At 44.9% G+C, this 13,858-nt stretch overlaps 1 protein-coding gene across 1 annotated transcript in view; it reads right to left on the bottom strand.

The window, feature by feature from the left end:
* The window catches only part of LOC132335496 (tektin-4-like), a 19,814-nt gene extending 10,154 nt beyond the window's left edge, over positions 1–9,660 (bottom strand). The window contains 9 exon segments of the mRNA XM_059862078.1: positions 6–40; positions 43–132; positions 135–178; positions 1,233–1,315; positions 1,317–1,388; positions 3,440–3,662; positions 5,561–5,704; positions 7,562–7,632; positions 9,142–9,660. Coding sequence (XP_059718061.1) covers positions 6–40; positions 43–132; positions 135–178; positions 1,233–1,315; positions 1,317–1,388; positions 3,440–3,662; positions 5,561–5,704; positions 7,562–7,632; positions 9,142–9,660 — 1,281 coding nt within the window.
* Between the last annotated feature and the right edge of the window lie 4,198 nt (positions 9,661–13,858).

Raw genomic sequence — 13,858 nt, 5'->3', positions numbered from 1 at the left:
CGGACTCGGTAGCCCATGCACTTCTGCCTGTCAATAAAATGCTGTTGGCCTTCACAGCAATCTCCTTCTCCAGCTTCATCCTGGTCTCCTCCAGGTTCTTCAGGTTCTGCTCTGACTCCATCAGTTTTCTCTCAGGGCCTCCAGGAATACTGTGAGCTCCTCCACTTCGCTCACCAACCTGGAAGGAGTTGGGTCGAGCCGTGAAAAATCAGGGATGGTGATCCAGGAGATTGGATTGGGGTGAAGAGCAACTACAGATCCTAAAATTCATCAGGAAAAGACCTCGGAAAAATCCAAGAAAATATTGGATTTGGGATAAAGATCAACTACAGAATCAAAAATGTATCAGGAAAAGATCTCAGAAAATCCAGGACAGGATTTGGGATAAAGATCAATTACAGAATCAAAAATTTATCAGGAAAAACTCAGAAAATCCAGGACTGGATTGGGATAAAGATCAATTACAGAATCAAAAATTTATCAGGAAAAAACTCAGAAAATCCAGGACTGGATTTGGGATAAAGATCAATTACAGAATCAAAAATTTATCAGGAAAAAACTCAGAAAATCCAGGACTGGATTTGGGATAAAGATCAATTACAGAATCAAAAATTTATCAGGAAAAAGCCTCAGAAAAATCCAAGATTGGATTTGGGATGAAGATCAATTACAGAATCAAAAATTTATGAGGAAAAAAAACTCAGAAATCCAGGACTAGATTTGGGATAAAGATCAATCACAGAATTAAAATATTTATCAGGAAAAAAACCCTTAGAAAAATCCAAGACTGGATTTGGGATAAAGATCAATTACAGAATCAAAAATTTGTCAGGAAAAAACCTCAGAAAAATCCAAGAAAAGAATGGATTTGGGATAAAAATAAACCACTGAACCTAAAAATGTATCAGGAAAAGACCTGTGAGAAATTGCTCCAATAGATTGGATCTGGGATAAAGATCAACTACAGAATCTAAAATTCATCAGGAAAAAACCTCAGAAAAAACCCAAGAAAAGACTGGATTTGGGATAAAGATCAACTACAGAACTGAAAAGTAATTTCTGACTTCAAGTAAAAAAAATTAAAAGTCGTGAGGCAAAAAATTAAAAGTTGTGAGGTAAAAAAAATTTACAAACCGCCCCAAAATCACTGTGGGATGGAACAGGAGCCTTGGAGGAGTTGATGGATGACCTAAGCTGGGGTAAATTGCCTAAGTTGGGCTAGATTGAATGACCTGAACTGGGGCTCATCCCTGCAGAGCTCGACGTTGGGCCTGGCGGATCGGTCGTAGAGCCGGGTGTGAGCCACCTTCAAGGAAAGCTTCCTTGTCCCTGATGGCTTTTTTCAGGTTCACAATGTTGGCTTCCTCATCCCCAATATCCTTCAGGATCTGGAGAGGAAATCCAAGGGAAAAAAACCCTTCAAACAATGATGAATATCATCCCCAAAATATCTGTTCATGGTGAAGCGTTCAAGTCTTCACCACCAGTCTGGGGAATGAAGTACAACGAGAATAATTTCATTTTAGATGATAATACAATTAATTTTATTTTATTTAAGATTAAAGTGGGTTTGACCTGTTTGTTTTTAATATTACACTGAGAATCACTTCTTTAGTTTAAATAAAACAGGAAATATTCTGCAGCCTCTCCCATGTCCCAAAACCATGGGAGAGATCCCAAACCTCTTCCATGTCTCCTGTGGGATGACAACACATCTCATCTCCATGGAGTGCTTTGAAATGTAAATTTTAACTTGAAATCCAAGAAAAAAATCAATTTATTTTGAGGGAGAGCTGTTGATCACCTTGGAAATACCTGGTTTTCCAAAGAAAATGGAAAAGACAGGAAATCCTGAAATTCTTCCCTTCATAACCATTGATACACATGCAAAGAATAAAGATATCCAGCTGTCATTCCCAGATCCTAAGGAATTATTTCTTTTCCCACACTTGCCAATGGCTAAAAGAGAAAAAAGGAGCTGCTCCATACTGGAAAAGGGGAAAGGCCCAAAGCCACTCCTTGTTCATATCAAAAAATAAATGTACTGTGGTGGTTTTGACCTCTTTATTTTTATTAGTAGGCTGAAAATCCCATTTTCAGTCTGGAAAGAAGCAGGAAATATTCCCTCAAAACCTGTTCCATGAGTTCTGTGGGATGACAACACATCCCCAGCCCAGGAATTGCCACCAGGAGCTAAGGAATGACTTTTTCCCCACATTTCCAATGGCCTCAGTCCAGAGATGAGGAAAATCTTTACTCCCAAAGTGTTTGAAGAAGGAGCAGGACATCATTTAAAAAAAACCCCAAAAAACAGTAAATAACTTTCAAAGAGCACAGAAATCCATGTAAAATCCACAAAAGGAGGAGCTGCTCCATGTTGGAGGAGGTTGAAGTCACCTGCCAGGTTGACTTCACTGCCATTCCAGAAAAATCTGGGAATCCTGGCTCAACCAGAGCTCCCTGACCACCCAGCTTTAGAGTTGGATTCAGGTTTAAAGGGTTTGATTCAGGTTTAAAGGGTTTGATTCAGTTTTTAAGGGTTGAATTGAGGTGTAAAGGGTTGAATTCAGGTTTAAAGGGTTTGATTCAGGTTTAAAGGGTTGAATTCGGGTTTAAAGGGTTTGATTCAGGTTTAAAGGGTTTGATTCAGTTTTTAAAGGTTGAATTCAGGTTTAAAGGGTTTGATTCAGGTTTAAAGTGTTGAAATCAGGTTTAAAGGGTTGGATTCAGGTTTAAAGGGTTTGATTCAAGTTTAAAGGGTTAAATTCAGGTTTAAAGGATTGAATTCAGGTTTAAAGGGTTTGATTCAGTTTTTAAAGGTTGAATTCAGGTTTAAAGAGTTTGATTCAGGTTTAAAGGGTTTGATTCAGTTTTTAAGGGTTGAATTCAGGTTTAAAGGGTTGGATCCAGGTTTAAAGGGTTTGATTCAGGTTTAAAGGGTTGAATTCAGGTTTAAAGGGTTGAATTCAGGTTTAAAGAGTTTGATTCAGGTTTAAAGGGTTTGATTCAGGTTTAAAGGGTTTGATTCAGTTTTTAAGGGTTGAATTCAGGTTTAAAGGGTTTGATTCAGGTTTAAAGGGTTTGATTCAGTTTTTAAGGGTTTGATTCAGGTTTAAAGGGTTGAATTCAGGTTTAAAGGGTTGAATTCAGGTTTAAATGGTTTGATTCAAGTTTAAAGGGTTGAATTCAGGTTTAAAGGGTTTGATTCAGGTTTAAAGCGTTTGATTCAGTTTTTAAGGGTTGAATTCAGGTTTAAAGTGTTGAATTCAGGATTGATGTGTTTAATTCACAATTGAAGCATTTCACTGAACTCCATCCCAACAAAACCCCACAACCCCTCCCCGCATCCTACCCTGACACAAAACTATTCCCCTCCTCTGCGGATCAAACCATTCTTTTTGGGTTTAAGGATGCCAGAGGCGCAGGGAAGGCCCCGGACCTGCTGCAGGTGGCTCTCCAGGCGCAGCTTGGCCTGGTCCAGCTCCCTGCAGTGGCAGTCGAAGGCCTCGCTGACGGCCGCCCGCTGCATGCGCAGGTCCTCGGACGCGTCGTGGATGATGTTGTTGATCAGGGACCGCAGCTGCACCGAGGCCAGCTTCTCCTGCTCTGCCCTGGAAATGTTGTCGTGGCTGAACTGGGCCCAGGACTTCGGTGTGGAGGCGCTGGAAGGAGGAGGAATGGGGTAAGTTGGGAATTTTGGCCTTAAACAATGGTTGTTTCTCTGGGTTGTTTCTTTGGTTGGTTGGGGTCTTGCTTGTGGTGTGGATTTCTCGTGAGGAACAGGATTAAGCCTTTAATGAGTTAGTAGAAATCCTCAAATAAATTAATAAAAATTCTAGGATAAATAAAATATTCTAATAAATCAATACAAATCCTCAAATAAATCAGTTAAAATCTTTGAAAAATTAATATACGTTATTGGATAAATGATAAAAAATCTTCTAATAAATCAATTTAAATCCTCAAAAAAATTAATAAAAATTCTAGGATAAATAAAATATTCTAATAAATCAATTTAAATCCTCAGATAAATTAATAAAATCCTCAAATAAATCAGTTAAAATCTTTGAAAAATTAATATACATTATTGGATAAATGAATAAAAATCTTCTAATAAATCAATTAAAATCCTCAGATAAATTAATAAAAATCCTCAAATAAATCAGTTTAAATATATGAAAAAAATTAATATACATTATTGGATAAATGAATAAAAATCTTCAAATAAATCAATAAAAATCCTCAGATAAATTAATAAAAATGCTAGGATAAATAAAATATTCTAATAAATCAATAAAAATCATCAAATAAATCAGTTAAAATCTTTGAAAAATTAATATACATTATTGGATAAATGATTAAAAATCTTCTAATAAATCAATTAAAATCCTCAAATAAATTAATAAAAATTCTAGGATAAATAAAATATTCTAATAAATCAATTAAAATCCTCAGATAAATTAATAAAATCCTCAAATAAATCAGTTAAAATATTTGAAAAATTAATATACATTATTGGATAAATGAATAAAAATCTTCTAATAAATCAATAAAAATCCTCAGATAAATTGATAAAATCCTCAAATAAATCAGTTAAAATATTTGAAAATTTAATATAAATTATTGGATAAATGAATAAAAATCTTCTAATAAATCAATTAAAATCCTCAAATAAATTAATAAAAATCCTCAAATAAATCAGTTTAAATATTTGATAAAAATTAATATACATTCTTGTATAAATTAATAAAAATATTCTAATAAATCAATAAAAATCCTCAGATAAATCCATAAAAATCCTTGAATAAACCAGTTAAAATCCGTGAATAAATTAACAAAAAAATCCTCAAATAATCAATAAAAATATTTAAATAAATCAATAAAAGTTCTCAAATAAATGAATAAAAAAGCCCCAAATTAATAATCTCTCGCTCCTGTGGCTTCAGAGGGAACTAAAGCCTGAGATTAAATCAGTCCAAGTGCTTCCATCTTGAGCTAAAGCTGCTCAAAACATTCACACATTTTTTGTCCAGTTCAGTTCTGGCAAATAAACTCGGGAATATATCCAGGATTTACAGGCTGGAAATAAAAGAAACAGGATCATGACAGGCTGGAGAAGGGAAGGCTCCAGAGAGAGCTCAGAGCCCCTTCCAGGGCCTGAAGGGGCTCCAGGAGAGCTGGAGAGGGACTGGGGACAAGGGATGGAGGGATGGACACAGGGAATGGCTTCACATGGAGAGATGGGATGGATGGGATGTCGGGAAGGAATTCCCTGCAAGGGTGGGGAGGGGCTGCAATAGAATTCCCAGAGAAGCTGTGGCTGCCCCTGGATCCCTTGGAAGAACCCAAGGATGGGGTTTAGAGCAGCCTGGGATGGTGGAAGCCGTTGGGATTGGAACCAGATGAGCTTCCAGGAACTCCCAACCCAAATACTCCACACAGGGCATCCAGCACAGCCTTCCCATCCACGGAGCTCCCTCCAAGCTGTTCCACGCCTAGAGCCAGCTGGGATTGAACATTCCAGGGTTGCTGTCCCAGGGGGATGCTGGGAATGACTCACTTCTCCTCGAACTTGACGGAGCTGGGGTGGGACTGCACGTTGGTGCTGTCGCTGCAGTAGCCGACGCATTTGTCGTCGATGTGATACGTCTCCACCTTATCCGACCAGTCCAGCTCGCAGTTCTCCTTCTGGATCCGGTTGGATCTGCAAAGTCGGGATCACAGCTCTGCTGGAAGCAAGACAATTCCCAACCCAGCCCTCTTTGGGAAGCACAGCTCCACCCTTGGTGTTCCACAGGGAAACAAGACCGTGAAATTCCTTGCGGGTTGGAAAATCCCAAACTCTCCCTTCCCACCGCCATTCTCTGGAAGAGGAACCTGACTGAGATGGGATTTGGGAAAAAATTCCAGTGTGAGGGTGCCTGGAAGAGGAACCTGATTGAGATGGGATTTGGGGAAAAATTCCAGTGTGAGGGTGTGCCTGGAAGAGGAACCTGACTGAGATGGGATTTGGGAAAAAATTCCAGTGTGAGGGTGTGTCTGGAAGAGGAACCTGATTGAGATGGGATTTGGGAAAAAATTCCAGTATGAGGGTGTGTCTGGAAGAGGAACCTGACTGAGATGGGATTTGGGAAAAAATTCCAGTGTGAGGGTGTGCCTGGAAGAGGAACCTGACTGAGATGGGATTTGGGGAAACATCCCAGTGTGAGGGTGCCTGGAAGAGGAACCTGACTGAGATGGGATTTGGGGAAAATGTTCCAGTGTGAGGGTGTGCCTGGAAGAGGAACCTGACTGAGATGGGATTTGGGGAAAATGTTCGAGGGTGCCTGGAAGAGGAACCTGATTGAGATGGGATTTGGGAAAAAATTCCTGTGTGAGGGTGCCTGGAAGAGGAACCTGATTGAGATGGGATTTTGGGAAAACGTTCCAGTGTGAAGGTGTGCCTGGAAGAGGAACCTGACTGAGATGGGATTTTGGGAAAATGTTCCAGTGTGAGGGCAGGGAGGCCCTGGAATAGAATTCCCAGAGAAGCTGTGGCTGCTCCAGGATCCCTGGAAGTGCCCAAGGCTAGGTTGGAGCACCCTGGGATTGTGGAAGGTCCCTGCCCATGGAACAGGATAATCTTTAATGATATTCACATTAAAATTATTGCTTTGTTGTTGATTCGAGTCACACGTGGCTCTGTTAATTCTAATTATAATTATTTAAATTACAAAAGCCTGTGGGTTGTTATCAGCTGATAACAGCAGGTGTCACTCTCAGCCAAGGAATTGGGAATTCTCTTGGAAAATAGGAATAAAGTGGGGTTAAAATGGGACTAAACTTGGACTAAAATGGGGTTAAAGGGGGCTAAAATGGGGCTAAAACTGTGCTAAAATGGGAATAAATGGGGCAAAAATGAGACTAAAATAGGAATAAATGGGGCTAAAACTGGGCTAAAATGATCTTAAAGTCAATTAAAACCCCCAAATTAAACTCATTAGGCTCCTCTCATGCTCTAATTAAAATAACAGAGCTACTTTCTATTAATTGGAATTTACAGCCATTTTTAAAAAACCAGTATTTCTTTTATCAGGTAGAACAGGAGCAGATTGAAGGATTTTTTATTTTTTAACTAAAATATGAAGTTTCCAGCATGATTCCTTTATATTGATGGAATTTAGGACACAACAACATCTTTCCAAAGGGTTTGTTAGAAATTCCAAGGAAACAATCCTTTGGAATGGCAAGGAACACCGGGCCTGGCACGGAAATTCCAGATTCAAAGTTCACACTGACCTCTGGTGGCAAAAAAATTCCTCTTGGAAAGCTCCTTTGATCCCAAAAATCCCTTGAATCATACAAAGATATTCCCAAGCAGATATCCAAAGAATCATTTTATAGCACTGGAATTTAGTGTAGGGAAACAAATCCAAGTTGTGGAAAGGAGGAAAATCTAAATCTACCTGAAAATCCGGGTTTACATGGAATTCCCTCAGCTCCTAAGCCAGGCCTGGCTGAGATCTGTGTCCACCTTTACCCCAGGAATTATCTGGCTGAAGAATCCTGGGAAATGTGTTACCTTATCTGGGTGGCAGCTTGGATGATGGTTCTTTTCAGGAGATCCCGGATATCCCGGATCAGATCCGCTTCCTAAAGGAAAACAGGGACAATTCCATGGATCCAGAGCAGGAAACACAATCCCAAGGAGCAACCTGGGGATAAATCCTTACATTTCCTTCTCTACTCTCACTTTGTTATGGTAAAACTTGGAATTTTGGAGTGGCCAAATCCTGAGGGAACTCAGCTCTAAACCTATGGAGGCTGAAAAACCTGGAATACTTCAAAAGCCTGGGAATTCTGTGGATTCCATGAAAAAGTCTGAGTGTTATCCTGTTATGGAATTCTTCCCTGGCACAGATTCCCAGAGGAGCTGCAGCTGCTCCATCCCTGGAATGTCCAAGGCCAGGCTGGAAGGGGCTTGGAGCAACCTGGGATAGTGGGAGTGGGTGGGAATAGTGGGAAGAGGTGGGAATGGATGGTTTTTAAGGTCCCATCCATCCCAAACCATTCCAGGATTCCATGATCCCATCAGATTAAAGGGAATAAATGAATTCCCTGCTCAGTTTTGAGATAGGGAAAAATCAGGGAATATCCCCATGCCTGGAACCACAGACTTGGTGAGCTTTAAAGTCCTTTCCAATCTAAAAATTGTAACAATTCCCACATGGAAATATCCAGCACCAACTCTTCCCTGTTTATATTTTTAACTGGAAAAACCTCTTAAACATTGATTACAAAACAGAAATTACACCCAATTCCCATTCAAAATATTCCTAAATCCTAGCATGCCTTCTGTGTGGAATCCTAGAATATCCTGAGTTGGGAAGGATCCACAGGGATCAAGAAATTCCTGGTTCTTCCCAGGATAATCCCCAGAACCCCACCAGGTTTTAACATTTCAGTCTGATCCATATTTTTTGAATATTATTCCTCTGGTTTAATGAGTAATTGATCATGAACCGACTCTGACTGGAGGCTGCAGGTGAATAATCATTAATTAATTTATGGGATATTGGAATAGGTGTAATTCCAGGATGGAAAATGTGGTTTTTGTAACATCCAGCACAAGAATGACACTGGAATTTGACAGGAATCTCGGTGACAGGGTTGGATCATCACCTTGGCAAAACTCGGAGAGAGTTAATGACAGGAACTGCCAAATTTTGGACAATTTGAGCATGGGAACAGCCAAGGAATATCCCAGTATTCCTGAACTTCTGGATTGTGGAGTTTTAAAGTGTTACCTGCAGAGAGGGGGGGATTTCAAGGTGACTAGAGAAGGAATTTAAGCCAGAATAGGATTTTTGTGTTGGTGTATAAAAACTCTGGGTCGTTTTTGTTGGGGTCTGAGCTGAGGGAGGGATCTGCTCTCCTCCAGCCACACTTCCCAAAGTGATTTGAAACACTTTTCAAACACAGCAAGGACTCGAACAAATCCTGAGAGTGACACCGGGAGTGCAGGAAGGAGCACCAGACCCCGAATGGCAGGAGACACTCCCAGCAGCCGCAGCTTCACCTCCTCCCTGCTGCTCCTCATTCAGCGCTGTCACCACCAGAGCAGCAGCGCCGGGGCTGTCACCAAGCCCAGGTGCCGCTCACCTTCATCAGCTGCCTCTCCACCTCATCGATCACCAGGTCCGGCGGCTGCCGCCGCTCCCGGCACTCCAGGTTATCGATGACAACCGAGTAGGGCACCTCGGTGGCATCGAGCGCCCGCTCCAGCCGCAGCTTCTGGGCCGCCAGCAGGTTGGTCTCGGCGTCCAGCTCCATGATCTCCTTCTGCAGCTCCACCCTCCAGAAGTGGACGTCCTGCAGCCGCTGGCCCAGGGTGGCCTTGGAGTAGCCCTGGGCTCGCTGAGCGCTGGCGGCCGCATGCTTGACCAGGTGCTTGGCCTCGGCGCGGCCGCGCTCCGCCTGCTCGCCCGCCGTGTACGCCTCGTAGCAGACGCCCGCGTTGCGGCGGTGCCACTCGGGCAGATGGTATTTGGCGGTGCGGAGGCCGGTCACGGCCATGCCGCAGCAGGAGCGCGGTCTCTCGGTGTGGACCACATCGCAGGTCTTGCTGGGCCGCGGGCCGGAGGGAACGACCGGGGGGTGCGGCTCGTCGGGCTGCGCCATGGCGGAGCCTCCGCCGCTCGCCGCTCCCGCCCGAGCGTCCTCCCCTCACCGCGGCAACCAACGACAGGGCGGGCCCGCGGGTTGATGGACAGCAGAATGTACTAATCAAAGAGCGTAGCCACACTGATCGCGGTGCTGATTGGTGGATAAGCTGTCTGCGCCCGCCCCCCACGCGGCTCGTTGCCGTGGTAACGGGAAGGCGGTTGCAGTTAAATTGGGAAGGTAGCGGTGTAGGCCGCGAGCTGCGGAGGGCTGAGGGGAAATGCCGGGGATTTTGGGAGGGTGAGGACACCTCCGTCCAGGAAGGAAGGGATGGGTCCAGATCCTGTCCTTGCCAGCACCTGGAGCCTGGAATCTGGTGTTTGCTGCCACGGCCAGAGCCCTGACCCATAAATTTCTCGGTGCCAGCACAGCCCAAGTCCAGCAATTTGCTGGCGCGGAAAGGCAAAATCCGGCAATTTCCCGGCACCGCCCAGGTCTGGCATTTGCCAGCACCGGCACCGCCCAGATCCAGCAATTTCCTGTGGTTGGGGCACTCGGGGTGTCTGGCTGAGCGGGAAAAGTGACCCTGAGCCAGGATTTGCTCCTTTCCTTGGCTGCAGCAAAGCCTCGGCACACAAAGACCTTGCCCTGCGCCAGGAGGGACCCAAAATTCTTTCTCCCAGGCAGCTTTAGAACGCGCAATACGGGAAAGCCAGAGCCCACTCTCAGCTTTCTGCAGTCCTCCAGAAGAATCCTTTGTGGAGAGCAGGGTTTATGTGCCAGGGGTGGGCAGTTCAGAGCCTTTTTCTGCCCCGTGGGCTGAGGGTCTGGCCCTTGCCCTTTCCAAGGGCCCAAGGCCGGCCATGGTGAGGGCGGCTCGTTGCCATGGCGACGGGAAAAGGCGGGAAGGTGCCTGAGGGAGGTGTCATGGCGGCCGGGCGGCCCTCATGGAACCATAGGAAAGACATTGAGATTAAACACATCCAGAGGAGGGCAACAAGATGAAGGGCTTGGAACACCAACGTTTGGAAGGACGGCTGAGGGAGCTGGGGTTGTTTAGCCTGGAAAAAAGGAGGCTCGGGGGTGACAGGATTTCATCCCAGTTCCAACGCCTCTGGTTTCCCCCGGAAAATTCCAGAGAGCCTCTGCTGGTTTTAGGCTGCTCGGTTGAACATGTTTGTGCTCTTTGTTCTGCTTTTATTCCCAAATTTTTGTTGTTGAGGCCTTTCCTGTGACTCTGGTCCTGTTGGGGAAAAGGGAAAAGAAGGAGGGAAAAAAGAGGGGAAGGGGAGAAGAGAGAAAAGAGAGGGGAAAGGTGCAAAAGGTGAAGAAAGGAGAGGGGAAATAAAAGATCTCCTGCAGGAGATGTGGATCTTGATGAGATTTATGGAATTCTCTGGCTTGGGAAAGGTGCTTTTTCCAGCTGGCAGAACTTCAGGATGAACCCAGCAGGTTTGGGCAGAATTCCTGGATTTCCACAGGGAATCCCACGCTCCAGGTGGATTTTAAAAGCACCTCCCCATTCCTGCAGAGGGGAATCACTCCCATTTTGGAAAACCGGGAATGTACAAGAAAAGCAGGATTTGGAGGGAATTATTGCTCAGATTGCAGCTTCTCCCAGCACCTCAGAGTTTTGAGGGCAATTTTGGGAAGGATTATGGATATCCCTTCTGGATTATGAATATCCCTGCTGGATTACTACAGGAGAATTCCAGCCTCCAATCCTGTTTGCTCCCAATCCTCCCCACGCTCCACTCCGGAGCCGATTAGCTCTTGGAATAATCCCTGGAATGCAAATAATCCCAGGTCTGTTCTGGGTTTAGGATCTTTTCCAAGGATAAACGGCTTCTGACGGAATTTCTGGGATTTACTGTGTAGGGAGGTGCTGAGGTCATTTATTTGATTCCTTCATGGAAAAGAGGGATAAAGGAATTTTTTTGGATGCTGGCAGCAATTTGGGAAGGGTGGATGAGGGATGCAAAAATCATGCCTGGGACAGCTCAAGGAGAGGGAAAGGAGCCCACCCCTCCCATCTTTCCCAGTTTTCCAGCCTAATGAAAGGATCAGGGATGGATTGATCCTGCTGGGGAGGGGAGAGGGACACAAGTGTCCCCCATTCCCAGTGTTCCCATGCCCCCCGTTCCCGCTGTTCCCTGCACACATTCCTCCACGTGCCTGCAGGAGCCTCTCGCCCACGCAGCTCCAATTCCCCGTCTGGAGCAGGGAAAAAAACCTGGAGCCATCCCAATCCCAACATTCCCGGCTGGCTGCTCCCGGTGTTGAGGGACGGGAGGGGGAGGCACATCCAAGGGAATTTTGGGATTAGGGAATGTGGCTGTGCCACAGGGAGGGATTTTTATCCTGGCTGGAGGGGGATTCAAACACAGGGATTTTATTCCCGGCGTTTGGAGCAGGGGATTCTTCAGGATAAAGGGAAAAGTCGGATGTGCTGGGATTTAGGGAAGGAAGGGGGGGATTTTGAATATTCCAGGTGTTGCTGGCTCTGATCCCAGCGCTGTGCCTGGAGTTTTGTGGGATTCCTTGTTTTCCACTCAGGGAACATTCTTTGTTTTCCAAAGCAAATCGCCCTTTCGGGAGAGGCCACACGGAAAACCAGGAAGGGAACAGGAGCTTCCCTATAAAATATTCATTGGCTCAGCTCTGCTGGAGCCTCCTGAGGAATTTTGGGATCTGGGATAATGAGGCTCTGCTGCTCTTCCTGCATTTCTGCCTCCTCCTGGCTCATCCCTTATTAATGTGCCCTTTCCATGACTTTTCGGGATGGCTTTTCCTGCAGGAGCTTTTGATGCCTTTGTTCCTGCTGGAGGAAGGGAAAGCACCACTGGAAAAATGGGAGAAGGGAATTTCCTTCATGGAATTTGTTTGGATTTTATGGAGCATCCCACTGCAGCCCTGCCATGGATGGGGACACTGGAATTCTCTCATCCCAGCCTGGAAAACATTTTTATGGGAAAGAAGGAAAAGCTTTCCCATTCCAGGAGGAACCTGGATGCTCCTGCTGCTCGGATCATTCCCAGGATGGATCACTTATCCCATTTTCCTCTCTTTTTTTAATCCTAAAATCCCACTTTTTTGTGGGATTGACTCTGGAATGGTCAGGCCAGGATGATCCTGGATTGCTCCTGGAATGGTTTGGATTGGGAAGGGACCTTAAAGCTCATCCCATTCCAACCCAAGCTTCCCATTACCCCAATCCTCATCCAGCCTTTCCTTGGACACTTCCAGGGATCCAGGAATTCCACAGCTTCTCTGGGAATTCCATCCCAGCCCCTCCCATCCAGGAATTCCTTCCCAATATCCCATTTATCCCTGCCCTCTGGCAGTTGGAAGCTATTCCCCCTTCTCCCATCATTCCATACCCTTGGGAATATTCCCTCTCCATCCTTCCTGGAGATTTCAATCATTCCCACCCAGCTGAGGGGATTTTCCTGGGAAAACCAGCCTTAGGTGGTTTTATCCCACTTTTTTAATGCCGGGAATTCTCCATCCTTGAAATGGAAAGAGGGAAATCCAGGAGAGTGGGAACAGCGGGAATTGAAACCGAGGGAAAAGCGGGAGGGGGAGATTCCAGCGGGAGTGAGGTCAGCGGGAATCCTCGGCAGGAAAACCCGGCTGGTTCCCATGGAAACGCCCAGCCAGGATTTCACACTCCACGAGTTTCAAGTCGGCATTCCTTAAAAAAAAAAACGGGAAAAACCCAGGGAGGGAATCCTGAGGGAACCCCTCCAACACCTTAATTTTGCCTTCATGGAATGCATGGATAAATAGGAATATTTGGGAGTGGAGCAGAATTCCAGGGAGCTGCTCCCAGTTCAGACACTTCCAGGTGATTTTCAAAGATTCCAGAGGGTTTGGAATCATTTTGCTGTGGGATAATCAGTGGCACAAGGAGCTCATTGGAAACGAAAGGAATTTTAGGGGATAAATGAAAGAAAATTAAGGAAAAAAGGGGAATAAGAGGAGCTTGGATGTCAAGGATCCATAAAAATCCTGATTTTCTTCTTGGGAAAAATACAGAATTGCTGGATTTGGGAGGAAAAAGGAATTTTAAGGAGGATTTTCCATCAGCAATTAGGGGTTGCCATGGGCAACCGGAATTCCAGCCCCGAGGTGGGAATTCAGGAATTCCTGAGTGGAGCAGGGATTCCCTTCCAGCAGCAAGGCCCATGGAAGAGGGAAAATCGGGGAATGCAGC

The sequence above is a fragment of the Haemorhous mexicanus genome, chromosome 17 (assembly GCF_027477595.1).
Source record: "Haemorhous mexicanus isolate bHaeMex1 chromosome 17, bHaeMex1.pri, whole genome shotgun sequence".
Taxonomy (NCBI): domain Eukaryota; kingdom Metazoa; phylum Chordata; class Aves; order Passeriformes; family Fringillidae; genus Haemorhous; species Haemorhous mexicanus.
This window is presented reverse-complemented; position numbering and strand designations above follow the sequence as displayed.